Source organism: Odocoileus virginianus, chromosome 7, assembly GCF_023699985.2.
Source record: "Odocoileus virginianus isolate 20LAN1187 ecotype Illinois chromosome 7, Ovbor_1.2, whole genome shotgun sequence".
Classification (NCBI taxonomy): domain Eukaryota; kingdom Metazoa; phylum Chordata; class Mammalia; order Artiodactyla; family Cervidae; genus Odocoileus; species Odocoileus virginianus.
The window spans coordinates 61,490,519-61,518,289 of record NC_069680.1 but is presented as its reverse complement, the minus strand read 5'-3'; the positions used below and the strand labels follow the sequence as shown (position 1 = coordinate 61,518,289).

General features: G+C 45.5%; 1 protein-coding gene across 1 annotated transcript in view; it reads right to left on the bottom strand.

Moving 5' to 3' along the window:
- The window catches only part of CDH23 (cadherin related 23), a 428,604-nt gene that overhangs the window by 141,691 nt on the left and 259,142 nt on the right, over positions 1–27,771 (bottom strand). The window contains 1 exon segment of the mRNA XM_070470793.1: positions 8,985–9,049. Within this exon segment, the coding sequence (XP_070326894.1) occupies positions 8,985–9,049 (65 nt within the window).

Below are 27,771 nucleotides of genomic sequence, written 5' to 3'. Positions count from 1 at the left end.
AAAAACTAAAAATAGAGCTACCGCATGATCCAGCAATTCCACCTCTGGGCATTTATCTGAAAAAAACAAAAACACTAACTTGAAAAGATATCTGCACCCCACGTTCACTGCAGCATTATTCACAATAGTCAAGATATGGAAACAATGTAAGTGTCCATCAAAGAAAAATGGATAAAGAAAATGTGATGTGTGTATACACACACACACACACACACACAAAATGGAATATTATTCAGCCATAAAAGAAGGAAATCCTGCCATCTGTGACAACATGAAGAGGCCTCCTGAGGGCAGTGTGCTAAGTGAAATAAAAAACAGAAAGACAAATATCATAGGATCTCGCTTATATGTGCAATCTAAAACTAAGAGTTAGTCTCTCAGTCATGTCTGACTCTTTGTGACCCCATGGACTATAACTGCCAGGCTCCTCTGTTCATGGGATTTCCCAGGCAAGAATACTGGAATGGGTTGCCATTTCCTTCTCCAGGGAATCTCCCCAACTCAGGGATTGAACTCACGCCTCCCATGTATCTTCCATTGGCAGGTGGATTCTTTACTGTCTAAGCTACCAGGGAAGCCAACAAACAAAAACAGAGTTCATAAATACAGAAAACATTGGCGGTTGCTAGAGGTAGGGTATCTTATGAGGGTGGATGAGAATAACAAGTAAAGGGGGTCAAAAAGTTCAAACTTCTAGTTCTAAAATAAATGTTTTGAGGATGTAATATACAGCATGGTGACTATTCTTAATAATAATGTATTGCACATTTGAAAGTTGCTGAGAGTAGATTCCTTACCATGGGAGAAAAAAATTGTAACTATGTACAGTGATGGATGTTAACTAGACTTATTGTAGTGATTATTTTTCAATATATATTGAATCACTAGGTTGTGCACCTGAATGTAATGTTACATGTGATTACACCTCAATAAAAATAACAGATATTGGGTAAATTAAAAAAGAAATCCTTCCATCTAAATAGTTTTGCACCAAAATGCTTTAAACAGGCAGCAAATCCTCCAGCAAGGGGAGGGGTGGCTGGTCCTCTCTTGGGGATATGTCTTCCACTCGAGCCTTGAGTACTTGAGGCTCACTTGAGCCTTGAGTAAGTGGTTGGTTAATGTGTCCCAGGGAGCAGTAAGGTCCAGCGACACCATTCTTCCATCTTCCTCCTCTAAACATTTCCTCAGGAACCTCCTCTGAGCTCTCAGTTGACATTTGTGTGTTCTGAGCTTGTCCAAAGCTGCCAGCCACCAAGCCTGAAAGGTCCTGGCTCTGAGACCAGGAAAGTCCCAAGCCCAGAAGATGGGAAAAGATGAGAAAAATTCAAGATGATCAGAACAAGGCCACATGAACCTGGGTGTCCCGAGGGACAGGGGCATCCTGTGCACTGGTCCTATTGTTGGTTCCTTCCTTTCATCTGGAGAGTAACTGAGGATTGTTAGGTACATCTAACAGTCTCTGTCTCCTCCTGGTCATTTATATGGAACTGTGACCAGTAATCCAAGCTGACAGCAACTGTCTTACTCATTATGTTGGGCTTCCGGATGTATCAGACACTTAGTTTTCAGAAACAGACATGCTCTCTGAATTCAACCTGGCTTTCGATCATGTAGAAAATAAGAGGGCTTCACCTTGGCTCAGTTTAACTGAAGACAAGGGAAAGAGATGGCTCAGAACCTTGGTGGGTGACAGAGCAAAGCTGGCACAGGTCAGGAGGCGAGCTCACCCACCCACCTAATGGTTGTGGCACTTTGAGAGTTTGATCCCTGGGTCAAGAAGATCCCCTGGAGAAGGGCATGGCAACCCACTCCAGTATTCTTGCCTGGAGAATTCCCATGGACAGAGGAGCCTGGCTGGCTACAGTCCGCAGGGCTGCAAAGAGTCAGACACGACTGAAGTGACTTAGCAGCAGCAGCATTAAAAAAGATATTTCACATCCAAAGTAATGTACAAGCCACAACACAATGGTAGTAGGGGTGCTTTCATGATATAGTTAAATCCCATACCTACTGGGCAGGTGACTCACAAACTGGAAAACAATTATATTGCATAAAGTAATTATACTCCCACAAAAGTGAGAGTCCTGAGCACTACAGCAGGCTTCCTAACCTGGAGGTCTGGCATCAGGAGGAACCCTCAGAGCATCTGGCTTTGAAGGCCACTGGGGCTTGACTACAGGAGTTCCACAGGACTAGGGGAAATAGAGACTCCACTCTTGCAGGGTGCACACAAACTTTCCTGTGAACTGGGACCCTGGACAAAGAAGCCTGGGCCAGACCTACTTGTGGGTCTTGGAGGATGGGGAGGTGGAGGTTGGCTCTGGCTCACAGTAGAGGCAAGGATACCGGAGGTAGAAGGCTCAGGGAATATTCATTGGCATGAACTCTCCTGAAAGTCACCATTTTGGCACAAAGACCTAGCCCTACCTATCTAATAGCCTGCAGGCTCCAGTGCTGGGACACCTCAGGTCAAACAACCAAGAGGATGGGAACACAGCCCAATTCATCAGCAGACAGGCTGCCTAAAGCCATCCTGATCCCACAGCCACCTCTAAACACAGTCTTTAACATGGACCTGCTCATCAGAGGGACAAGACTCAGATGTACCAACCAGTGGGCAGGCACCCTCTTTCCCACCAGGAAGCCTGCACAAGCCCCTGCACCAACCTCACCCAGAGACATCAGCAGCAAGAGAAGCTCACAACCCTGCAGCCTGAAGACAAAGGTCACAGAGAAAGTTAGACAAAATGAGATGGCAGAGGAATATGTTCCATATGAAAGAACAAGATAAAACTCTAGAAGACCAACTAAGTGAAGCAGAGACAGGCAATCTTTCTGAAAAAGAATTCAGAATAATGATACCAAAGATGATCCCCAGGACCTTGGAAAAAGAATGGAAGCAAAGAGCCAGAAGATACAAGATATGCTTAAGAAAGACCTAGAAGTACTAAAGAACAAACAGAGTTGAACAATACAATAACTGGAATGAAAAATACACTAGAAAGAATCAATAGCAAAATAAATGAGGCAGAAGAACAATAAGAGAGCTGTAAGACAGAGTGATGGAAATCACTGCAGTAGAACAGAATAAAGAAAAAAGAATAAAAAGAAATGAGGACAGTTTCAGAGACCTCAGGGACAACATTAAACACACCAATATTTGGATTTTAGGGGTCCCAGCTGAAGAGAGAGAAAGGGCTGAGAAAATATTTGAAGAGATTATAGCCAAAAACTTCCCTAACATGGGAAAGGAAACACTCAAGTTCAGGATATGCAGAGTTCCACAAAGGACAAGACCAAGGAGGCACATGTCAAGACATATAGTAATTAAACTGACAAAAATTAAAGGCAAATAAATAATAGTAAAAGTAGCAAGAGAAAAAAAATTATAAGGGAATACCCATTAGATTATCAGCTGATTTTTCAGCAGAAACTCTGCAGGACAGAAGGGAGTGGCATGATATAGTTAAAATGATGAGAGGGATAAATCTACAACTAAGAATACTCTACCCAGTAAGGTTTTCATTCATATTCAGCGGATAAATCAAAAGCTTTACAGATAAGCAAAATCTAAAAGAATTCAGCACCACCAAACCAGCTATATGACAAATTCTAAAGGAACTTCTCTGGGTGGAGAAGAAAAGGCCATAATTAGAGACAAGAAAATTATAAATGCGAAAGCTCACCAGTAGAGACAAATATACAGTAAAAGCAGGAAATCACCCACACATAAATATGGTATCAAAACCAGCAAGCATGAGAAGACAAGAGGACAAATGCAGGACAGCGGAAATGCATTTGAAATTAAGAGACCAGAAACTTAAAACAATCTTGTTTATATATAGATTGCTGCATCAAAACCTCACAGTAACCACAAACCAAAAACCTACAATAGATACACACACAAAAGAAAGTAATCCACACATGAAACTAAGGACAGTCATCAAATCACAAAAGAGAACAAATGAGGAAGGGAACAGAAAAACCTACAGAAACAAGTCCCAAACAATCAACAAAATGGCAATAAGAACATAATTATCAAAGATTACCTTAAATGTAAATTGACTAAATGTTCCAATGAAAAGATATAGACTGGCTGAATGGATACGAAAAACAGACCCATATATATGCTATCTTGGAGGAGGAAATGGCCATCCACTCCAGAATTCTTGCCTGGAGAATCCCATGGACAAAGGATCCTGGAGGGCTGCGGGTCACAATAACTGGAAATGACTGAAGCAACTTAGCATGCATATATGCTATCTAAGAGAGACCCACTTCAGATCTAGGAACAGAGACAGACTGAAAGTGGAAGGATGGAAAAAGGTATTCCATGCAAATGAAAATCAAAAGACAGCTGGAGTAGCAATAATTATATCAGACAAAATAGACTTTAAAATGAAGACTGTTATAAGACACAAAGAAGGACACTATGTAATGATCAAGGGATCAATTAAAGAAGATATAACAATTGTAAATATATATGCACCCAGCTAGGAGAACCTCAATACATAAGCCAAATGCTAACAGCCATAAGAGAAGAAATCAACAGCAACAATAATAGTGGGGAACTTTAACACTCCACTTACATCAATGGACAGATCATCCAGACAGAAAATCAATAAGGGAACAAATATAGACCTTAAATGACACAATTGACTAGATGGATTTATTTTATATTTATAGAAAATTCCATCCAAAGTGAGCAGAATACATTTTCTTCTCAAGTGCACATTGGAACATTCTCTAGGATAGATCTCATGCTGGGCCACAAAGTGAGCCTCAGTAAATTTAGGAAAGTTAAAAACATATCAAGCATCTTTTTAGATCACAATGCTACGAGATTAGTAATCAACTACAGAAAAAAAAAAACCTGTAAAAACACAAACACGTGGAGGCTAAACAATATGTTACTAAACATCCAATGGATCACTGAAGAAATCAGAGAGAAAATTTTCAAAAATACCTAGAGACTGACAACAAAAGCATGATTCAAAACCAATGGGATGCAGCAAAAACAGTTCTAAGAGAGAAGTTTGTAGCAATACACTCTCACCTTAGGAAACAAGACAAATCTCAAACAAACAACCTAACCTTACACCTAAAGCAACAGAGAGAGAACAAACAAAACCCAAAGTGAGAAGGAAAGAAATCATAAAGATCAGAGCAGAAATAAAAAATATGGAGACAAAGAAAATAATAAAAAAGAGCAATGAAACTAAAATCTGGTTCTCTGGAAAGATAAACAAAACAAAATTGATAAACCTTTAGCCAGACTCATCAAGAAAAAAGGGAGAGAGCTCAAATCAATAAAATTAGAAATGAAAAGAAGTTACAACTGACACCACAGAAATGCAAAGGATCATAAAAGAGCACATCAAGCAACTATATGCCAATAAAATGGACAGCCCAGAAGAAATGGACAAATTCTTAGAAAGGTACTATCTCCCAAAACTGAACCAGGAAGAAATAGAAAATATGAACAGACCAATCACAAGTACTGAAATTGAAACTGATTTAAAAACTTCCAGCAAGCAAAAGTCCAGGACCAGATGTCTTCACAGGCAAATTCTATCAAGCATTTAGAGAAGAATTAACCTCTTATCCTTCTGAAACTCTCCTGAAAAACTGCAGAGTAAGGACAACTCCCAAGCTCATTCCATGAAGCCACCATCACCCTGATCCCAAAACCAGAAAAAGATATCACAAAAAGGAAAATTACAGCCCGCTATCACTGATGAACAACATGGATGCAAAAATCTTCAAGAAAATACTAGCAAACTGAATCAAACACTACATTAAAAGGATTATATACCATGATCAAATGGGAGTTATGTCCACAGATGCTAGGACTTTTCAATATCTGCAAATCAGTGTGATATACCACATTAACAAATTGAAGAATAAAAATCTTACAATCATCTCAATATATACAGAAAAAGCTTTTGATAGAATTCAACAATCATTTATGATAAAACTCTCCAGAAAGTGGGCCAAGAGGGCACCAACCTCAACATAATAAAGGCCATATATGACAAACACACAGCTAACATCCTACTCATCGGTGAAAAGCTGAAAGCATTTCCTCTAAGATTAGGAAAAGACAAGGATGTCCACTCTCATGACTTCTATTCAACAGTTTTGGAAGGCCTAGCCACAGCAATCAGAGAACAAGAAGAAATAAAAGGAATCCAAATTGGAAAATAAGTAAAACTGTCACTCTTGCAGATGACATGATAATATATATAGAAAATACTAAAGATTCTACCAGAAAACTATTAGAGCTCATCAATGAATTTGGCAAAGTTGCAGGATATAAAATTAATACAGAGAAATCTATATACTAGATTAATACAGAGAAATTTATACACTAGTATATTCCTATATACACTAACAACAAAAAATCAGAAAGAGAAACTAAGGAAACAATCTCATTTATCATCAGATCAAAATGCATAAAATAGGAATAAATCTACTAAAGAAGCAAAAGATCTGTATTCTAAAAACTATAAGATGTTAATGAAAAAAATCAAAGATGACACAAACAGAGGGAAAGATATATCACATTTTTGGATTTGGAGAATTAATTTTGACTATTCTATCCAAGGCAATCTACAAATTCAATGCAATCCCTATCAAATTACCAATGCTTTAAAAAAAAATTACCAATGCTTTTATCCTCCACAAAACTAGAACAAAAATGTTTTAAAGTTGTATGGTGACACAAGAGACCCTGAATAACCAAAGCAATCCTGAGAAAGAAAAATGGAGCTGCAGGAATCAAGTTCCTTGACTTCAGACTCTTCTACAAAGCTACAGTAATCAAGAGAGTATGGTACTGGCACAAAGTCAGAAATATAGATCAATGGAACAGGCTAGAAAGCCCGGAAATCAATCCATGCACCAATGGTCAATTAATCTTTGACGAAGTATGCAAAAATATACAACAGAGAAAAGACAGTCTGTTCAACAATGGTTCTTGAAAAACTGGACATTACTTGTAAAAGAATGAATTTAGAACATTCTCTAATACTGCATGCAAAAATAAATTCAAAATGGATTAAAGGCCTAAATGTAAGGTTGGACACTATAAAACTCTAAGAAAAGTAGGCAGAATACTCTTTGATGTATAGCATAGCAACAACGCTTTTGGATCCAGCTTTACAGTAATGAAAATACAAACAAAAATAAACAAATGGAATCTAATTAAACTTAAAAGCTTTTGCACAGTAAAGGAAACTGTAAACAAAATGAAAACACAACCCACAGAATGGGGGAAAATATTTGCAAAGGAAGTGACTGACAAGGGAGCAATCGCCAAAATCTACAAACAGCTCATGTAGCTCAATTTTAAAAAAACCAAACAAACCTCAAACCACCCAGTTAAAAAATGGGCAGAAGATTTAAATAGACCTTTCTCCAAAGAGGACATACAGATGGCCAAACAGCACATGAAAAGATGCTCAACCTCACTAATTATTAGAGAAATGCAAATCAAAACTACAATGAAGTATCACCTCACAGCAGTCAGAATGGCTATCATCAAAAAGTCTATAAACAGTGCTGGAGAGGGTGTGGAGAAAATAAAACCTTTGTTGGTGGGAATGTAAATTGGTACAACTATTTTGGAGAACAGAATGCATGTTCCTTAAAAAACTAAAAATTGAGCTAACATATGATCCAGCAATCCTACTTCTGGCTACATATCCAGAGAAATCATTATTCAAAAAATACATGCACCTCAATGTTCACTGCAGAACTATTTACAATAGCCAAGACATAGAAGCAATCTAAAAGTCCTCTGATAGAGGAATGGATAATGTTGGTGTATGGTATACACATACAATGGAAGGCTATTCAGCAATAACAAAGAACGCAATAATGCCATTTGCGGCAACTGATGGACTTAAAGATTATCCAACTAAGTAAAGTAAGTCAGAGAAAGACAAATATCATGTGATATCACTAATACAAATAAACTTATTTACAAAACAGAAACAGACTCACTGACTTCAAAAACATACTCATGGTAGCCAAAGGGGAAAGGTAGGGGGAAGGATAAATTAGGTGTTTGGGATTAACACATACAAACCACTGTATGTAAAATCAACAAGGACCTATTGTGCAGCACAAGGAACTCTACTCAACATTCTATGATAACCTGTATGGGAAAGGAATCTGACAAAGAATGGATACATGTATTTACATAACTGAATCACTCTACTGTACACCTGAAGCTAACACATTGTAAGTCAACTATGTGTTAGTTGCTCAGTCATGTCCGATTCTTTGTGACCCCACGGACTGTAACCACCAGGTTCTGTCCGTGGGATTCTCCAGGCAAGAATACTGGAGTGGGTTGCCATTTCCTTCTCCAGGAGATCTCCCCAACCAAGGGACTGGGTCTCCAGCATTGCAGGCAGACTCTTCCCTGTCTGAACCACTAGGGAAGCTCATCAACTATACCCCAATATAAGATGAAAAATTAAAACAAAGTATTGAAGAGTTAAAAAAAATGTGTGGACAATTGCACTCTAAGATTTTTAGAAACTAAAGCAAAAGGGAAAATCTGTTATTTGATTTTCATTTTTCAACAACAGAAGGAAAGGAGAGGAAAAGGTTTGTTAAAATGGTTATTTTTCTATGTTGGCCTAAATGTCCCCCTTGTAAAATAAAGATATCAGGCAAATTATAAAAAAAAAAAAAAAGAAAGAAAGTAAAAGAAAAAAAAAAGCTTCTTCATTCCTCAAACTAAAATCTGTTTTTGGGGGGGGGTCAGAGAAACTATGCCCCAGAGAGTTTTGGGGATGTGAGCAACACTGTATCACAACCAGGGTCAGACCAGAGGCAGTGCCCATGAGTTCTGACTCCCAGCCCAGTTCCCTGGCCACAGGGGCACAGCTCTTCTTCTGGCCACCAAGAAATGTCCTGGGCCAGGTGAGTGGCAGCGGGCCACTGTGGGGGGTTGCGGGGGGACTCACCGGTCAGGGTCATCACTGAAGAAGTAGTTGACCTCCCCAAAGGTGCCCACATCATTGTCTGTGGCCTGAAACGGTAAGAACAAGAAGTCATTACAGCCTGAACCAGCTGAGGCTCCTAGGGTCATCAGGAAATGTCCACAGGGAATCCATGCTACCCCCATATGGTTCCTCAGGCTCAGGCAAAATTTTCTAGAGCCATGTGGTTTTAATAAGGTTTTCAGCATCACAAATGGAGATTTAATCCTGGAGTGCACAGTTCCAGAGGATTGGTCTTCTCCCTAGATCTCTAACTTTGGGAAATCACCCTTCTGGACTCATGTCAGACATTCTCTGCAGATGCTCACAGGCCTTGGACCTATGGAGACAGACCCTGGACCAGTGGCATGGGGTCACAATTTGTAGGTTAGCAAAATATCTCAGAAGTGAGGGTGGGTTCAACCATCCGGTGGCTTCCTTCAGTGACTCCTCCAGCCACCCAAACCTCCAAGTCGGATGTGCTACCCAGTGGGGGAGGCCCTGTGGAGAGATTTCTGGTGTTCCCCCTCCTTTAACCTTGGGAATAATCCACTGCATGCATCGGGCAGACTGTCATCTGGCTGGCAACCTCTTCTGCTGGAAGCAGTCTGCTGCCCAAACCCCCATCCATCTTCTTTGGCATCTGTCTCTGCTCGAACAAGTGGTCTGAGTAGGGGCTGCTCTGCCCATGACCTCAGGGAGTGGTCCTTGACCACAGCTGGGGCCTATCAGAATCCTTCCCTGGGATTCTTCTTATTGCTGCTGGGGATAAAAACTGTCCTCTGGGGCAGTGAAGCTGGAAGGAGGGTGAACTGGGAGCTGCTGGATGTGACAGAGGATGAAAACAAGGGCTGATCTTGGTAGTTCTAGAGTCCTGAATCTGACACCCCTTCCCACCTCAGTTTGGTTTGTGAGCCCAAGAAGATCTATTTTATCCAGGCTGGTCCAAGTTGGATTTCTGTCACTCACAGTCAAAAGAGACTGGAGGGAGAGTGACCTGCCTTATGCCTAATGATGATGGCAATAATGGTGACCACTGCCAGCCTACACTGCTATCAAACACTTTATATTGTCAAGGGCCACCCATGTTTATTATTACTCATTTTATCCTCACAACTGTCACAACATGAGGAAAAAGATACACATTTCTACCCATCACACAGATTATAAAACAGGCCCAGACCACAGTGAGGTCCAGTGTAACCCTGTCACCACTCTAGGTCATCAGGAGGTTCAAGCATAGTTGGGCAGTAGCTGGGATTCCCTACTCTGAGTCCAGGGTTCCTTTCTTTAGGCCACCTGACCCTCACCATCCCCTCCCTTCTCAGGATGATGGTAGTTACAATGGAGGTTTGGCTTTTGTGGCTGGGATTTCTGGGCTTCTGCATCGCCCCTGGTGTGGTTACATCCACAGTGCAGCCTAAGTGACACCATTCAAGTGTTTATTCAGTAGTTATTTAGTAAACACATACTCCATACCAGGCACCGTGACCTCTGCTCCCTCCCAGGCCACTGCCCTAGAGCTGGGCAAACTGCTTCCTGACACCAGACCAGGAGAGAAAGACCTTGGGCTGACCTTGGGCTCATCTGGTTTTCACTTACATCGTCTTGATAAGATCACAGTTGGATAAAGGTTCTGTTGCTAAAAATATGTTTCAATATATTTTATTGAATATATTCAATATATTTATTTTTTAGTTCTGAGGTATAATTAATGAAAATTATTTTATAACTTCATTACACATGAGTTATGATAATATGTTATATTGTGAAAGTATTAGTCACTCAATCATGTTTGACTCTTTGTGATCCTATGGATTATAGCCTTCCAGGCTCCTCTGTCCATGGAATTCATCAGGCAAGAATACTGGAGCAGGTAGCCATTCTCTTCTCTAGGGGATCTTCCTGTCCCAGGGACCAAATCCAGGTTTCCTGCATTGCAGGAAGATTCTTTAACATCTGAGCCATCAGGGAAGCCCTGATATGACATTGAAATATAACTGAAAATGGAAAGGATTCCCACTGTTGAGTTAATTAACTACCTATAACCTTACAGACTTCCCTTTTTTCCCCCTGTTTGGGGAGAACACTTAAATTCTACTCTCTCAGTAAATTTCAATTGTACAACACACTGTTATTTACTACAGCCACCATGTTATACATTAGATCCTCAGATCTTACTCATCTTAACACTGAACATTTGTACCCATTTATCAGTATCTCCCTATTTCCCTCTCACTCAATACCTTGGTACTAAATATCTTTTGAGATTCCTTTTACAATTCCTAGGTTCTGTGAAATATATTACTTCTGTGTGCTTTATGAAAACCTGAATTTTCAAGAAAATGCTCATTTGTGTTCAGCATGTTCAGTTCAGGAAGGCAGAGAAGTAAATGATATATTTCTATTTCAAATGATTTAAATGGAAAAAAATATGTTTATACTCAAAGGGTTAAAATCTTAGTTTTCTGGAAGACTTGGTTATCCAGAAGGAAGCCATTTCCAGGGGCTGTGGGCAGCCTGCTTTTGTAGGACAGCCTCTGTACCCAATTTCCACTTAGTGTTGCCACTGTGCTGAGCAGACTGTGGGCCTCTGTCCTCTCACTGCCCTGGCCAGGCTCTGAGCACATCCCAGGTTCTCAGGGGACTCAGGTCAAATAAGTGGAAACATAAATGCCAAGCTATGTAACCCACCCTCCAACCCAAGACTGATTCCTGGGCAGACCCTCCTCTCTCCCTGAGACACTTGGCAACTGCCTTTACCAGCTCCTAGAACTTGTCATGTATTTTATCTTCATAATGACTCTCTGCTGTTGCTGTTCAGTCGCTTGGTCACGTCTGACTCTTTGCAACCCCACTGATTGCAGCACACCTGGGAGGTGCTACTATTAGTACTACCCCCCATTTACAGATGGGGAAACTGAGGCACAGAAAGGGTAAACAGATCATTCGAGGCTGCTCAGCTCAAAAAATGGCAGAGTTAGGATTTGAACCCAGCATCAGCTTGCCACACCCTTCACCTCAATGTGTTCTTGCTTCTAAACCAAGAAGAGAACCTGTTCTGAGACGGAGAGGCGCCTGGTTAATCCAGGAGAGAGAATATTACCCTTCATCACAAGCCCATCTATCATCTCCCCTTTCAGGGGCCAGAGAAGAGGGGGAGGTGCCCATAAGCCCCTCCGGTTCCACCAACAAACAATCAACCACCGTGTATGGTATTACAGACCATAATAACTGTAGCCTGGTCTGGGGAGGAGATGATCAGATGCCATCAAGCCCCTCGGCAAGAGGTCAGTGTAATGGAGAGACAGACCCTACTCCCAGGTCAGAGTTAACAGCCGAGGTCATTGTGTGACCAAACAGCAATCCCCTGGGGTCTCACCATTCTCATTTATCAAAGGAAAGGGTCTCGGAAAGCAAGGGGGCAGAGCCGAGTCTGCCAGGCTCACCTCCCAGCCTGGATGGTGCCAGCACCCAGCAGGTGCTTCACAAATGCTTGGAAGATGAATGAACCAATTCTAGCAAGAAGGGAGCGGTGGAGAGATGGGGGCAAAGGTGACGAGAAGAAAGGATTCTAAGGAAAAGGGAGGGGCAAAGAGGAGAGGGAAAAGGAGGGGAGAGGCTCAGAGGCGCAGAGGGGTCAGCAGAATGGGTGTTTCCTGCCTCTGAAGGTCACATCAGGACCCTGCCGAGAAGCCCTTCACATCGGTGTGTCCTATGGAACTGCACTTGGCCTGCTAGAGTGGGGAGGGCCCCAGAGGTCCCCCATCCAGTCCCCTTCACCCTGAGGCTCAGGGAAATTAGGTGATGAGCCCCTGGCGATAAGACGGGACTATCTTCTGTCTCTAGGCCGACATCGGCCTCTACCACCCCTGAGTCCCCACTCCCTCCCCGAGTGGGCTGAGCACAGCCGTGGTTCCCACGGTGACCTCTTTCCCAGGGGGCCTCTTGCTGCCTGCCCAGGCCGCCAATGCTGACCAGGGAAGATTTGTGAGTCCTTTACTGCCACCGTCTAATGACCGTATGAAATATGTATGCCTGGTGAAGAGGAGAGGGAGAACTTTCATTTTTCAAGTGCATGAAGCAGAATAATATGAAGACGAAAAGCTGCTTCTGTGCGCCTGCCAGGGTAGGGGCAGCCAGGACTGACAGAGAGGGAGGGCCTGACTGGGGTGCTCGGGCCAGGGCCAGGGCCAGGCTGCAGTGGGGCCAGTTAGGGGCCCTGCGCCCAGGATAAGGTAGCAAATTAGACCACTAGGCAGCCCTGCTGGAGACTCTCCTTTACATTCATTCTTAGCCCTGCACTCTGGCCTTGCTGCCAGCTCTGGCCTCAGGCAGGACCTGACATGTCCTCCTGCTCCCCAAGGTTGGGTCAGGGCTCCACCTTGCCGGAGACATTCCCAGCCCTGAGTGCACAGAGGGCTGAGCTGTGCCAGGGTGGGGTTGTGGGGCCTGGACATAAGGAGGGCTCAGGAAAGCTCGGATCTCCGTTATCTATAGCTACACCTGCATCCACCCACACACCACACAGGTTAAGGTATACTATACACTTAACTCAAAAAAGATTTTGAGCCCTGTGCGAGGCATACCAGGAGATACAGAAATAAGGTACAGACTTGTCTGTCAAGGGGAGGGAACGGGGCACACACAGGCGGATTTCAGGAAGGGCAGACTGTTCCCAATGGCACATGTTTCAATGTGCCAAAGTCCCAACAGCAGATTGTTTCATTCTGACCACATCCATACATGGTAGGTGCTTAAATAGCCCTCGAATCCTGTCTTTAACAAACAAGGAAAGAGACAGGATGATAAGGAACTTGCCCAAGATGTCACAGCTGCTAAGCAACAGAGCTGGCTTCCAAATCCCTGTGCTGAAAACCATTTAGCACCTTGTGGGACAGCCCTGGGAGCTCCGTCCTGTGGAGGCCAGGGGGCAGCTCAGTCCTGCCTGTTCTACCACCCGCCTGCAACCTGTCCCATGCAGGCAGGGCTCTGTCCCGGCCCCTTACGGCTGGTTACCGTACTTTTCACAACAACCTCCTTCCCAGACCGCACTTTGTGCCTGAGCAATGGAAAGATCAACAGATAAATTAGGTGCCAGACAGTGACCACTGGCTCCCCTTTAAGGTGGGTTTGAGGAGTGACCACGGGACGGTGCAGAGAGAACAAATGTCCTCCTCAGGCCATGAACACCCTGTCCCTCCTGCCACGTTCTGGGAATGCTCTGTCTCCCTAAAGAGTCATCCCCGGAATATCGCAGGCCAGTCAGAGGGCTGCAAGGATGGGGGAAGGGGATGGCCAGGATGGGTGGCTCTCATGCTGTACCTGGTGACTCTAAGAAATGCAGAACCAGGTTCCAGGTGAGTCCCTGAGCTGTGCACCTGGCCCTCCCTCTGACGCCTGTGTGTCCCTGCTGCTATCCCACCTGGGCTAGAGTCTCATCCACAGGTACATACGAGCACATTGTGCCACTTGCCAAGACGCTCACAAGAGGCCCAGGGATAAGACGGCAAAACCTGGGGACCATGGCATCAAGGCTTTGCAGAGTCCAGCTGGCCTTGGTGATTCTGTATCCAGGTCTCCCTGATGCACCCAAACCACCCTACTGCCTGGTCATCCATAACTGCTGTCCACACTCTGGCCCCCTTCAGGGCCCACCCCTAGTGCCCCCTCCCTTAGGGAGCTCCCTAGCTGCTCGCTGCTCTTGGCCTGAGAGCCCCTAGCTGGACCGGTTTGGGAACAGTCTGCCATTCCTGAAATCTGCCTCTGTGTGTCCTGTTCCCTCCTCTTGACAGACAAGTCTGTACCTTATTTGTGTATCCCCTGGTATGCCTGGCACAGGGCTCAAAATCTTTCCCAAATTTAGTAGTCTGGAATTTTCATCGCCAGACACTGAGGGCTAGCTTGGCCTTCCTTCTGGGGGTGCTAATGCTCCCCATCAGCAGAGCAGGGGCTCCTTGGGTGGCCCAGGAGGCAGGGCTGGGGTTCATAAAGCATCTCCAGTGAGTCTCCCAAGCTCAGCTCTCTTGTCCAAGCTCTGTACTGACCAAACCCCAGAGGCAAGCGGGCTGGGGGCGAGCACTCAGTGAATGGCCCTCGCAGTCAGCCTGCGGCACGTGCAGAGCAGGTGAGAAGGGCTCAGTGGGTCTGGAGGGGCAGATGGGGGTGCGCCTGGCACACCTCAGAAACAACCTCCACCAAGATGATGACCACACTTGCACTCAGTCACATACTCAGTACACACTTTCTGACATCTCCAATGTGCCAGCTACCGTGCCAGGCTCTTATCCCACAGTCATAGGCATGACAACGCCCTTGCTGGAATGTGACTTACAATCAGAAAGCAGAGACAGACAATAATGGAGGGGAGAAATAGCTAAATGACAGACAGTGGCAGGAATGCTGGGGAAATACAGAAGATGGGCTAGCAGGTGACTGGGGTTGCCAGTTTAGATCGATTTGTCTGTGAGAGGATCCTTGGCAAAGTGTACTCGAGTCCACAGGACAGTCATGGCTAGACACCGAGAAGCCCGGGAGGTCCTGGTGAGAACTGCTCTCACTGAGGCCTGGAGGCAGCTCAGACTGTCTCTGCCTCCCCCAGCAGAAGCATCTGCAGCCCAGGAAGACCACTGCCAGGTCAGCATCTGTCCCTATGGTCAGTTTGAGGGTCAGGGTGCGGCTGGGACTGGCTGCTGCCCAGCGCCTGATTTATAAGGCACCTCCTCCGATTCTCTCCAACACTGGCATTACTAGCAAAACTAATTCCCTCATTTGGGCCTTTATAATTGCATCCAAGAGTGCTTATTTCCGTGATGGACAATGCTGGCAGAAGTGTAATTTTCTTCTGCTGACAAAAAGGAGAAAAAATAAATACACGGGGGGAAATTTCCAAAGGTTAAGACAAGGTGAACCTGCAGTGGGGGAACAGCCATCCCCAGATGGGCCAGGCTGTGGCAGAAACATCCAACTCTCCCCTGGCTCTAGGGTGGGGTGGGGGGCAAAGGACCCCCTGCCATTTCCCTTTGAGCACTGTGTGTCAGGAGCTGTGCCTGGCATTTCTCATGCTTTATTTCATTCTATCTTCCTCAGAGTCCTATGGGACCAGCACCAATATTATTTCTCCCTCACAGATGGAAGGAACTGAGGCTCAGAAAGGTTGGTCAACTTGCCTAAGGTCAAACAGTACCAAGACATGAACCCAATACGGTCAACTGCAAGACAGGTGCTCTCAACCACTGCCCTCTCCTGCACCCCATCCCCCTATTGGTGGGGCCAGGGGAGAGACATCCTGCATTTGAGAGCTCAGTCAAGGGATCCAGCATGTGCCTACCAGGTCACTGTCCTCACCCTGTAGATGAGGCTCCCACAGGCAGTCTTTTCCTTCTTGTCACAGAGGCTCTGCCTCCAGCCTCTGCCTGGAGTGCGTGGGCTCCAGCAATTCTGGTTGTGCCCTTCGCAGAGGACACAGGGGTTTCTGGCTGTGGTTTCCTCAGCCAAGACACTTGGCCCTCAAAGCAAGTCCCCCCTCCATCCCCTCCCACCCAAGCTTACTCTTGGTGTGTACAGGTGGCTCAGGGCCTAGACTTGGGGAGGCTGCCATCTACTAAAGACCGGGGCAGCCTGGCTGGTCGTAGGCTCCCTACTGAGTTGCACAGGGCTTTCCCCTAGCACCCTGGGGATATAGCTCTCCCTTCAATTTGGATGGCAGGGCTCTATACTCAGTCCAGCTCCCTGCCTTCTGATGCTCATCACAGCATCTCACCCCTACTCCCGGGGACCCGCCAGGTCAACAGTGGTCAGGTCCTCTTGTCTCTTCCCCAAAGCTCCCTCCTGACTGATGGTAAGCAGACGCCATCTCTCACCCTCTTCTATTCATTTACCCTGGGCCAGGGGCCTCCCTTGCAGGCTATCTGCTTCACTGATACCATTTCCATGGGTCCCCAAACCATCCTGTCATCCCTTGTCATGACATTGCAGACGCCCATCCACTGATGCTGGGCCTTATGCTCCTACCTAACTCCCCCCCTGCTTGGGCCTCCTCGGGTCTGCCTCTAACTACTGAGCTTCTACTCAGCAGAAGCTGCTGCACTCTGATACCCTGGTCCCCTTCCTCTGGCAGACGCCCTTCTTTCTCTTGTTTCTAAACACCCTGTGCCCTTCATTATAGCCAGGAAGTCCTGCTCTTGTGTCTTCTCTCATCCATCCTATGCCGTCTCACTTTCCTCTACCTTGCTCTCTCTCCTCTACACACACATGCACACACTCCTCACCACACACCCTCTCTCTCTTCCACCCTGAGTCTTGGGCAGCCCCCCATACCTCCCTGTCCCACTCCCGCCCTCACATACTCTCAGATACACCTGTCTGGCTCAGGTGGACCACATCCTGTCACATACGCCAACACATGAACATCTGCACCCGCCCTCAGTCTCGAGCCACCCCTACCCTGACCCCAGCCTCAGCCCCTGTGGCCCCTCCACACCCCTTCCCCAGCCACCTGTGCGCCTCTCCCTGGGGCCGGCAGCTGGCAGGCACACACTCAATCACTCCCCACCAGCGTCCGCACTCCCGTCACGCACGCTTGCCAGGATGCCCTGCATGGGCTTCTGCTCTGAAGCAAGGCGGGCCCAGCTGCCTCCCCAGCAGCCCCGGGTCCCGGCAGCCGTGGCAGGCAGTGGGCACCGGCGAGCAGTTCTGCTCCTGTGCACAAATCTGCAGAGAAGGGCACACGGTACAATTTGTTCAGGAAACAATAGCAATGTTTGACATGTCATAAGGATTGATGGAGCAGAAATTTACATGGGAGAATGCATTTTTAAACAGCTCCATGGAGCCCCGGTGCTTCACTGGTAATGCTTTCCACATTTATCATTCACTGAGCCCCTCTGAATAACTCTTTAAACTACATAAGATTAAGTGCACTCTTGCAAGCTTGTGGGGCGGGGCTGGGGGGCTGGCTGGGCGATGCTGCTGTGTGAGGCAGGGAGGGACTCAACTGGAGGAGCCCAGTATCCCAGAGGCTGAGGTGGCCTCCACATGGCCTGAGTAGGCCCACGGGGCCTGGTCCTCTCCCCTGTTGCCACGCTCCCTCCCATGGGGCTGTGGACGAGGATTTCGGCTTCTCTGTAGGATACAAAGCCTGTGGCCAGGAAATATCGTCTGGTCTGCCCCCACTTCCAGGGAAATGCTTGGTGTGTCATTTTTGCGTCATCTCAGAAGGAAGCTATCTGATCCAAAAAGGAAGCCAGGGCTCGCGGGTGAGGGCATGGTGAGAGGTGGGCAAACGAGGTTTGGCTGGAAGTTGCTGCTGTGAGCACCCACCTTTGGGGTTCTTGGCCCGGGGGTGGGGCGCCACACTCCTGGGAGGAGAAGAAATGACAGAAGCTGTAAGGAAAGGCCTCCCACTGGACTTGGTGTAGGGTGAGAAGGTGAGTGCTGCAGTGGACTAGGAAGTGAGTGAGAGGGTGCGGGAGGGATCCCGGGGAGGCTTCATGGGAAGAAAGTCCCCGGGGCCTGCTCTTGGCCTTCTGCATGTGAGGAGGCTTTAGGACAAAAGAGTGCTACTGGGAGGCTGGGGACAGAGGCTCAGAGCCCATGGTCAGGTGAGTCGCCGAGTGGGAGGGCAGTTAGGAAAGGGTGGGGACCCGGTGGGTGGTGGCCCTAGGGCGGATGGCCACCACTCCCTGGCGCATGCCCATGCTGCACCACTCGCGGTCCTAGTACTGAGAGCAGAGAAGGCCTCGGCATCTCACTCCCACGTTCCCTATGGGAGTCAACAGCCGGCGGGACGTGGGTAGAGCCCCTCTGCACTGCCTGCTGGAGGGTGAGTAATGTCTTTCTTCCTGGGAGGCTGGCACCAAGGCCCTCAAAAGGACCTGTGGCTCTGTGCAGGGTCGTGAAAACCCCTCCAAAAGGGGAGGGCAAGATCTGGGTTCTGGTTCAGCTTCTGCTCAAACATCAGCTGTGGGACTCTGAGAAGATCCTGGCTTCTCGGCCCACGTGCTGCAGAGTCTCCTGACCGTCCGCCTGCTTCTCCTCTGACGCTAGCAGCCCATCCACCACCAGAGCCAGACGGAGCATCGGGCCACATGGGACACCATTCTTCAACTTAGAAGGCCCCCAGGGCACTGAAGACAGTCCAAACTGCTTGTAGCATCCCTGAGGCCTGATGCGGGCCAGCCTCTGTGGCCTCCAACTTCCTCTCCTGGCCTGTTTGCCAACAACCACAGTCACATCCACTCTAATCCTCAGCTTCTCATCTGTAAAATGGGGCTAATGACAGTACCTGCCTCATGGGATTGGTGTGGGGATTTTAGAAGGTACACCACAGAGGGTGCCTTAGACCAGTGCCTGGCGCATAGGAACCTGCTGTCCAAGTGGAGCCAGGATTCATCTTTGCATGCACAATTCTAACTATTCACTCTTTCTGGTCCTCAGCACACCTGCTCCTGCTGAGCCCTCTCTCAGCCGGCCCTTCCGCCTGGGCTGTGCCTGCAGTGGGCTGGAGGAGGAGCAGCGAGGGGGCACTGAGCTCTGTGGGAGGCGGAGCTCCAGCAGGGGCCAGACCCAAGCCCCGCCTACTACTGTGTCAATCTGCAGCAGGGGGAGGAGGAATGAAAGCTAAGAATGGGCTGACAAGCGCGCTTAAGGTGTGGGGTCCTCAGCTTGCTTGTTACTGAAGACATGGTGTTGTTCTTGGGCTCCTCCACCCCTTCCTTATTTCTCTTTATTTTATTTTAAAACCTGGAAATAGAAACTGATGGGGAGCAAATTGCTCTGGCCAGAGGCTCTGTGCTTAAAGAAGTCGTCACGGGAAAGCAATTACAGGATGTCAAGGGCTGTCAGGGTGGCCACGGCTGCCTGCGCCTCATGCCTGATGGTGTCTGGTGGTCCCCAGGCCTTCTGCTGGGGAGATGCCATGTTGGTCTGGAGAACAGGTGTGGGGGGCCCCATGGAGGCAGGGGGATAACTGCCATCACTGCCCTGCTGAGTATCAGCTCTGGGCCTGGCACCATGTGAGAAATGTGACATGATTTGACCCTAATCCTTAAAGCAACCAGCAAGATGGGGTCACAATCCCATTTTACAGATGAAGCAATTCCAGCTGATATGACTGCAAAAATAGAAATAGCAGCTCACTCTTGCTTAGTCCTTATTAGGCTCTAGGATTTATTCCAAGAAATCTACAAATATTAGCAGATTCCATTTCCGCTCCTACTCTGTGAGTTAAGTACTAATTCTACCCTCATTTTAGGGAAAGTGCTCAGCTGAAGTAGAAGCTTCCAGCACCACACACAAACCCCTGTGCCCACTTCCAGGTGCCGGGGGCTGCTTTAGGGGAAGCGCCTGTGCCTCTCTTGGCCTATGGACTTTCTTCTCAAGAGAACAGTTGGAAAGATGGGGTGGCCACATTCCCCAGAAGCAGCCCCCACTCAAATGGGGCTAGGACTCATTGGATTCGTAACCTAGCCTCCTTGTCCTGAGCTCGGATAGCTCAGGCATAACCTTCCCACTGATTTCCCAGCGGATGGCACTCCAGGAGCCTCACAAGCTTCACGGTGTCATCTTGAGTGACTTCGTCTCACTTCCTACTCCCATCTGAGTTTCCTGGGGTCACCTCCCAAGTAAACTGCCTGTCTTCATGTCCCTATCTCAGAGTTGGCTTCTGGGGAGGCAGGCCTCAGATACAAGCCTCAGGCTGAATGCTGGGCACCCACGGTGAGCCCGAGAGCACGCCCCCAGTCCTCTTGGCACTCACAGCGGCCAGCTGCTCAGGGACAGCAGGTCCTGCAGTTGGTCACCGAGAGGGGGGACTCGAACCTTCAATCTGTCTGACACTTGCACACACAAATCAAAGAGCAAAGAAATCCCACTCCTCACTCTTCTACAATGCTGCCCATTTTTTTATGCCCTTGGGCTTAAGGAAGACTCAACCGAGTGCCTTTTAAAAAAAAAAAATCTCATCAGACCCCTTCAAACAAAGAAGACTGGAATGCAGAAAGTCATTTTCCCAGGGATGTGGGAGGGTGACTGGGGGTGAACGTTTTGCTCACAATCAGAAGGGACTTGAGGCCAGTTATCAAGATGGGATTATGTGGTAGAGGATGAGAAGAGGAGAGTACCAGAGAGATACGGGAACAGACACCGTAGCTGAGGCTCAGTCAAGTGGGGCCTGATGTACAGAGGAGATGGAAAAAGGAGGAAAAGACAGTCCAATCAACCCCCTGGGGATGCAGCCAAACTGTGGTTGGGAACGCCTCCCCTCACTGCTAGATCTCACTACTGCATCCTTGCCTGGAGTCCGACCCCCTCCCTCCTCTCCTTGCCTGCTCCCATGGGATGCAACAGGCGGTTCCAGGCCTAGTGGGAAGGTGGGGAGAGGTACCTGGGTGGGACTCATGGGCCAGAACACATTCCCACTCAAGGTGACTTGGAGCTGGGTGGCACATCCCCCATGCCTGCTGCCATTGGTGGGCTCCAGTTGGGCCAGCACATGTGTCTCACTAATGAACCGTATTGATTCCACATCCTCCTGTTGTCTCCCTAAATGGCAAGCCACACATCTGATAGATTAAATACTCACACGATTGCCCGCCTGACATCTCCATCACTCCGCCTACAGGTCCCTAATGAATTTTACAGCCCCACAACAACAGAAGAAATTAAGGTCAAAGTCTGATGCAGGAACTATAAATCACCCGTGATCCTGAGCCCAGCAGAGGGCTGCAGTCCCAGCCCCTCTCCCACCTGGGCCAGCCAGGGCTTGGTGGTGAGACAGCCAGACTGCGTGTAATCAGTGTGGGCTTGGGAGGGTGTGCTGGGCGGTTCGTGCCTGAGAAGCAGCCCCTATCTGTAGACATTTGGGTTTCCTCACTCCTCTGCCCATCCCACCTCCAGTGGTTAGAATGCTCTAACTAAGACTGAGAAATGAGCTAACAGGAGAGCAGCACATCTCATTTATACAGATTTGCTTCCCAAGGAGTTCAGAAGAGTCTAGCTATGCTGCTCTAAAAATGTCTCAGAACAGGAAGAGGATTCAACAGCCTTCTGTCCATTTTGCAGACAAAGAAACTGAGGTTTGTGGAGAAAACGGGTTTTACCAGGGTCCTTCAGCAAACTGAATCATTGACCTTCTGACTTCAAGGTTGCAGGTCTTATGACAATGGGAGTCTGAAGGGATTTTTGATACTGGTCCTGTTTCTCCTTTGGGCTGTTGGGTATCCTGGGTAGAGAGAGGGAGCTCTGGGCCTTGGGTTCAGCCTGGACATCAGCCAGCCCAGTTTCCATTCTGTCACACCTCTCAGCCCTGTAGTTACATCAGGTGAGTCTTGGAGGAGTTTAGTCTCTAAGGGAAGGCTGTGGTGCCTCATGGTGAAGGGAATGAATGGACTTGGCATCCTAGAGAAAAGGGTTCACCCTCAGCTCTGCCTGTTCCACAGGTGTGTCCTCTAGCAAGCGGTTAACTGCTCTGAGCCTCAGTGCTCTCATCTATAAAGTAAGGACATTAATTTCTGCCTCACCAGTTTGTCGTGGGGATTCAATGAGATAACACACAGAAGGTGCTTAGTTTGGCACCAGGCACTTAATGTTAGTGCCTATTAGCATGCATTCTGTGCCAGGCGCTGCACAAAGTTTACATTATCTCACTGAACCCCCACAACAAATCCATGAGGAACATGGTCATTGTCATTTTCCAGGAGAGGTAACTGAGGCCACACAGAGGTTATCTGGCAGAGACTTAAACACCCATGCCATCTCTCTCAAATGAACCAGGTTTTTTAGGTAGTACAACACTACCTGGCTGAAATACTACATTTCCCACCTTCCTTTGCAGATAAGCACATTCATACAACTAAGTGAGAGTTAACACCTATCCTTCTGAAACTCCTTCAAAAAATTTCAGAGGAAGGACCACTCCCATACTCAACTATATGAGACAACCATCACCCTGATCCCCAAATCAGAAAAAGATACCACCAAAAAAAGAAAATAACAGGCCAATAACATTGATGAACAGAGACACAAAAATCTTCAACAAAACACTAGCAAAAAGAATTTAACAATAAGTTTAAAGGATCATGCACCATGATCAAGTGAGAATTCTCCCACAGATACTAGGACTTTTCAATATCTGCAAATCAATCCGTGTAATACACCATTTAAAAAAATTGAAGAATAAAAACCTTATGACCATCTCAATAGATGCAGAAAAAGCTTTTGATAAAATTCAACACTCATTTATGATACAAATTTTCTAGAAAGTGGGCAGAGAGGGAACCTATCTCAATATAATAAAGGCCATATATAGCAAACCCACAGCTAACATCGTACTCACAGGTGAAAAGCTGAAAGCACTTCCTCTAAGATCAGGAAAAAGACAAGGATGTCCACTTTGTCACTTTTATTCAACATAGGTTTGGAAGTCCTAGCCACAGCAATCGGAGAACAAGAAGAAATAAAAAGGAATCCAAATTGGAAAAGAAGTAAAACTGTCGTATTCTGCAGATGACACAATACTATATATAGATAATCCTAAAGATGCTACCAGAAAACTACTAGAGCTCATCAATGGATTTGGTAAAACTGCAGGATACAAAATTAATACACAAGAATCAGTTATATTCCTATACACTAACAATGAAAGATCAGTAAGAGAAATTAAGGAAGCAATCTTATTTACTATCACATCAAAATGAATAAAATACTTAGGAACAAACCTACCTAAGGGAGCAAAAGACCTGTACTCTAAAAATTGTAAGATGCTGATGAAAAAAACTGAAGATGACATACACAGATGGAAAGATATACCACAGTCTTAGATTTGGAGAATCAATTTTGACTATCCTTATTCCAGGCTATCTACAAATTACTAATGGCATTTTTTTTTAACAGAACTACAACAAAAATTTTAAAAGTTGTTTGGAGACACAAAAGGCCCCAAATAGCCAAAGCAATCCTGAGAAAGAAAAAGAGAGCTGGAGGAATCAGGCTACCTGACTTCAGACTACACCACAAAGATACAGTCATCAGGAGGGTACGGTACTGGCACAAGGACAGAAAGACAGATCTACAGAACAGGCAGGAAGCCCAGAAATAAACCCATATGCCTATGGTCAAGTCATCTGTGATAAAGGAGGGAAGACAACAAAATGGATAAAAGACAATCTATTCAGTAAATGGTGCTGGGAAACCTGGACAGGTACATGTAAAAGAATATTCCCTAACACCATACACAGAAATAAACTCAAAATGGATCAAAGACCTAAATATAAGATTGGACACTATAAAACCCTTAGAGGAAAACAGAAGCAGAACACTCTGACATAAATCACAGGAGTATCTTCTTTGGTCCATCTCCTAGAATAATGAAAATAGAAACGAAAATAAACAAATGGGTCCTAGTTAAACTTGAAAGCTTCTGCACAGCAAATGAAACATAAGCCAAACAAAAATATAATCCACATAATGGGAGAAAATATTTGCACATAAGCAACTGACAAAGGATAAATCTCCAACATATACAAACAAAATATATGCAGCTTTATACCAAAAAAAAAAAAAAAAAAACCAATCACACATCTAAATAGACATCGCACATCTAAATAGACATTTCTCCAAAAACAACATACAGATGGCCAAAAAGAGGATGAAAAGATGATCAACATCACTAATGATCAGAGAAATGCAAATCAAAACTACAATGAGGTATCACCTCATACCAGTCAGAATGTCCATCATCAAAAGGTGTACAAATAAATACTGGAGAGGATGTGGAGAAAAGAGAAACCTCCTACACTCTCAGTGGGAATGTAAGTTGATACAACCACTATGAAGAACAATATGGATATTTCTTTAAAAGTAGAAATAGAACTATCATATGATCCAGCAATCCCACTCCATATATCCACAGAAAATCATAGTTTGAAAGGATATACATGCACCCCAATGTTCATTGAAGCACTATTTACCATAGTCAAGACATGGAAGTAATCTAAGTATCCCTTGACAGAGAAATGGTTAAAGAAGATGGCACATATATACAATAGACTATTACTCAGTCATAAAAAAGAACAAAATGCCATTTGAAGCAACATGGATGGACCTAGAGATTTTCATACAAAGTGAAGTAAGTCTGACAGAGAAAGCCAAACATCATATGCTATCACTTATATGTAGAATCTAAAAAATGATACAAATGAACTTATTTACAAAACAGAAGCAGATTTACAGATATTGAAAACAAATTTATGGTTACCAAAGGGGAAATGTGGTGGGAAGGGATTAATCAGGAGTTTGGGATTAACATACATACACTACTATATATAAAGTAGATAACCAACAAGGACCTACTGTATAGCACAGGGAACTCTATTCAATATTCTGATAATCTATACAAGAAAAAAAAATCTTGGACTTCCCTGGTAGTGCAGTTGATAAAAATCTGCCTGCTAATGCAGGGGACACAGGTTCAAGCCCTGGTCCAGGAAGATTCAACGTGTGGTGGAACAACTAAGCCTGTGTTTGACAACTACTGAGGCCCCGCTCTAGAGCCTGTGAGTAGCAACTACTGAAGCCCATGCGCCCTAGAGCCTGTGCTCCACAAGAGGAGCCACCACAATGAAAAGCCCGTGTGCTGCGACAAAGAGTAGCCCCTGCTCACTGCAACTAGAGAAAGCCCACACGCAGCAAAAGATCCAGTGCAGCCGAAAAGAAAGAATTTGAGAAAGAATTAATACATGTATATGTATAACTGACTCACTCAGCTATATACCTGAAACTAACACAACATTGTAAGCTAATTATACTCCAATAAACTTTTTTAAAACTTAACTCAAAATGGATGAAAGATGTAGATATAAGACCTCAAACCATAAAACCTGAAAAAGAAAACATAGGTGGGGAGCTCCTTGACATTAACCTTAGTGATGATTTTTTTTTGGATTTGATGCTTAAAGCAAAAGTAACAAACTAAAAAAATAAACAAGTGGGACTACATCAAATTAAAAAGCTTCCAAACTTCAAAAGAAACCAACAAAATAAAAAGATAACCTACTGAATGGGAGAATATATTTGCAAATCACATATCTGATAAGGGGTTCATATCCATACCTATGGAATGCATATAACTCACTAGCAAAAACCCAAACAATCTGATTAAAAAATGGGCAGAGGATCTCAATAGGGGTTTTTTCAATGATGATGTGCAGATGGCCAACAGGTACTTGAAGAGGTACTCAACATCACTCATCATCAGGGAAGTGAAAATCAAACCATGGAGAGGTATCACTTCATATCTATTTGAATAACTACTATCACAAAGATAACAAATAACAAGTGTTGATGAGAAGGCGGATAGAGAACCCTTGTGCACTGCTGGTGGGAATATAAACTGGTGCAGCCACTGTGGAAAACAGTATGGAGAATCCTCAAAAATATTAAAAACAGAGCTACCAAATGATTCAACAATTCTAGTTCTGGATATTTACCTGAAGAAAAGAAAACATTAATTTGAAAAGATATCTGAACTCCCATGCTGACATCAACTTTTTTTTAAACAATAGCCAAGATACAGAAACAAGCTAAGTGTCCATTGAGAGAAAATGAATAAAGACGATGTATATGTGCAGTGGAATATTATTCAGCCATAAAAAGATGGAAATTTTGCCATTGTTGACAATATGGATGAAACTCCTTGAGGGCATGAAGCTGACTGGAATAAATCAGACAGAGAAAGACAAATACTATATACTGTTACTTATAAGTAGAATTTAAACAACCACCACCACCAAACCCAGCTCACAGCTACAGAGAACAAATTGCTGGTTGTCAAATGCTGGGATAGAGATGGGTGAAATGAATAAAAGAGGTCAAAAAGGTACAAATATTATAAAATAAGTTCTGAGGATGTATGTAGAGCATGGTGACTATCGTTAATGATAATTTATTGTATCATTATATCATTTGAAAGTTGCTAAGACAGTAGATGTTAAAAGTTCTCATTAAAAAAATGAAATCTAGTAGAATAAAACAGAAAGAACTAGGGTATATAATCACACTTAGTAGGGAAGTATTGCTTTGTCCTACACATGGATGTGTGAGTGTGTCTTCTGGGTTATGGAGTTAAATGTAATTTTCATTAAGGATCATGATTAAAAAAAAAAAAAACAGTTTAAAAAACACTAGGCAAACCAGGGAGCAAACGGGACTTTGAGCCACTCCAGAAACAAGGTGGAAGGGACTGAGCTGTCATCCCCGCCAACAAGGACGACGCGGTAAGATTAGGCTACTCCAGAACCACGAGCCCAGTTCAACCTGTCCCTAAACCTCTGCGGGCCCCCTCCCTGCTCCCGCGGCTTCTCCTGCCTCCTGCTTCCAGGGCCAGCTCTCAGGCCTGGGCCCCTCATGCTGGCCAGTCCCAGGGCGCCTGACCCACCCGGCACAGGTGGACTCTGTCAGACATTCGCATAACTGCGCTGATGAACTCATCCTGGCTCCGGCCGCATTTAAAGCTGCCCACTATCCCCTCACTCGCGGGGTCCCTCTTCTTTGCTCTGGTGTCTTCTGAGCAACTGCCTGAGAGGAGCAATCAGCGGCAACCCTACTGCAGGGGGTCTGACAGACGCAGAGGGCCGGAAGTCACAGCTCCTGGTGTAGGAGGGACTGGCAGGGGCAGGTGGTCACGTGCTGTTGACACAGCCTTCAAGGGCATCCAGCAGAATCCCTTCATTTTACTGAAGAGGACACCAAGGCCCTGGGAGCCACGGACCTGCAC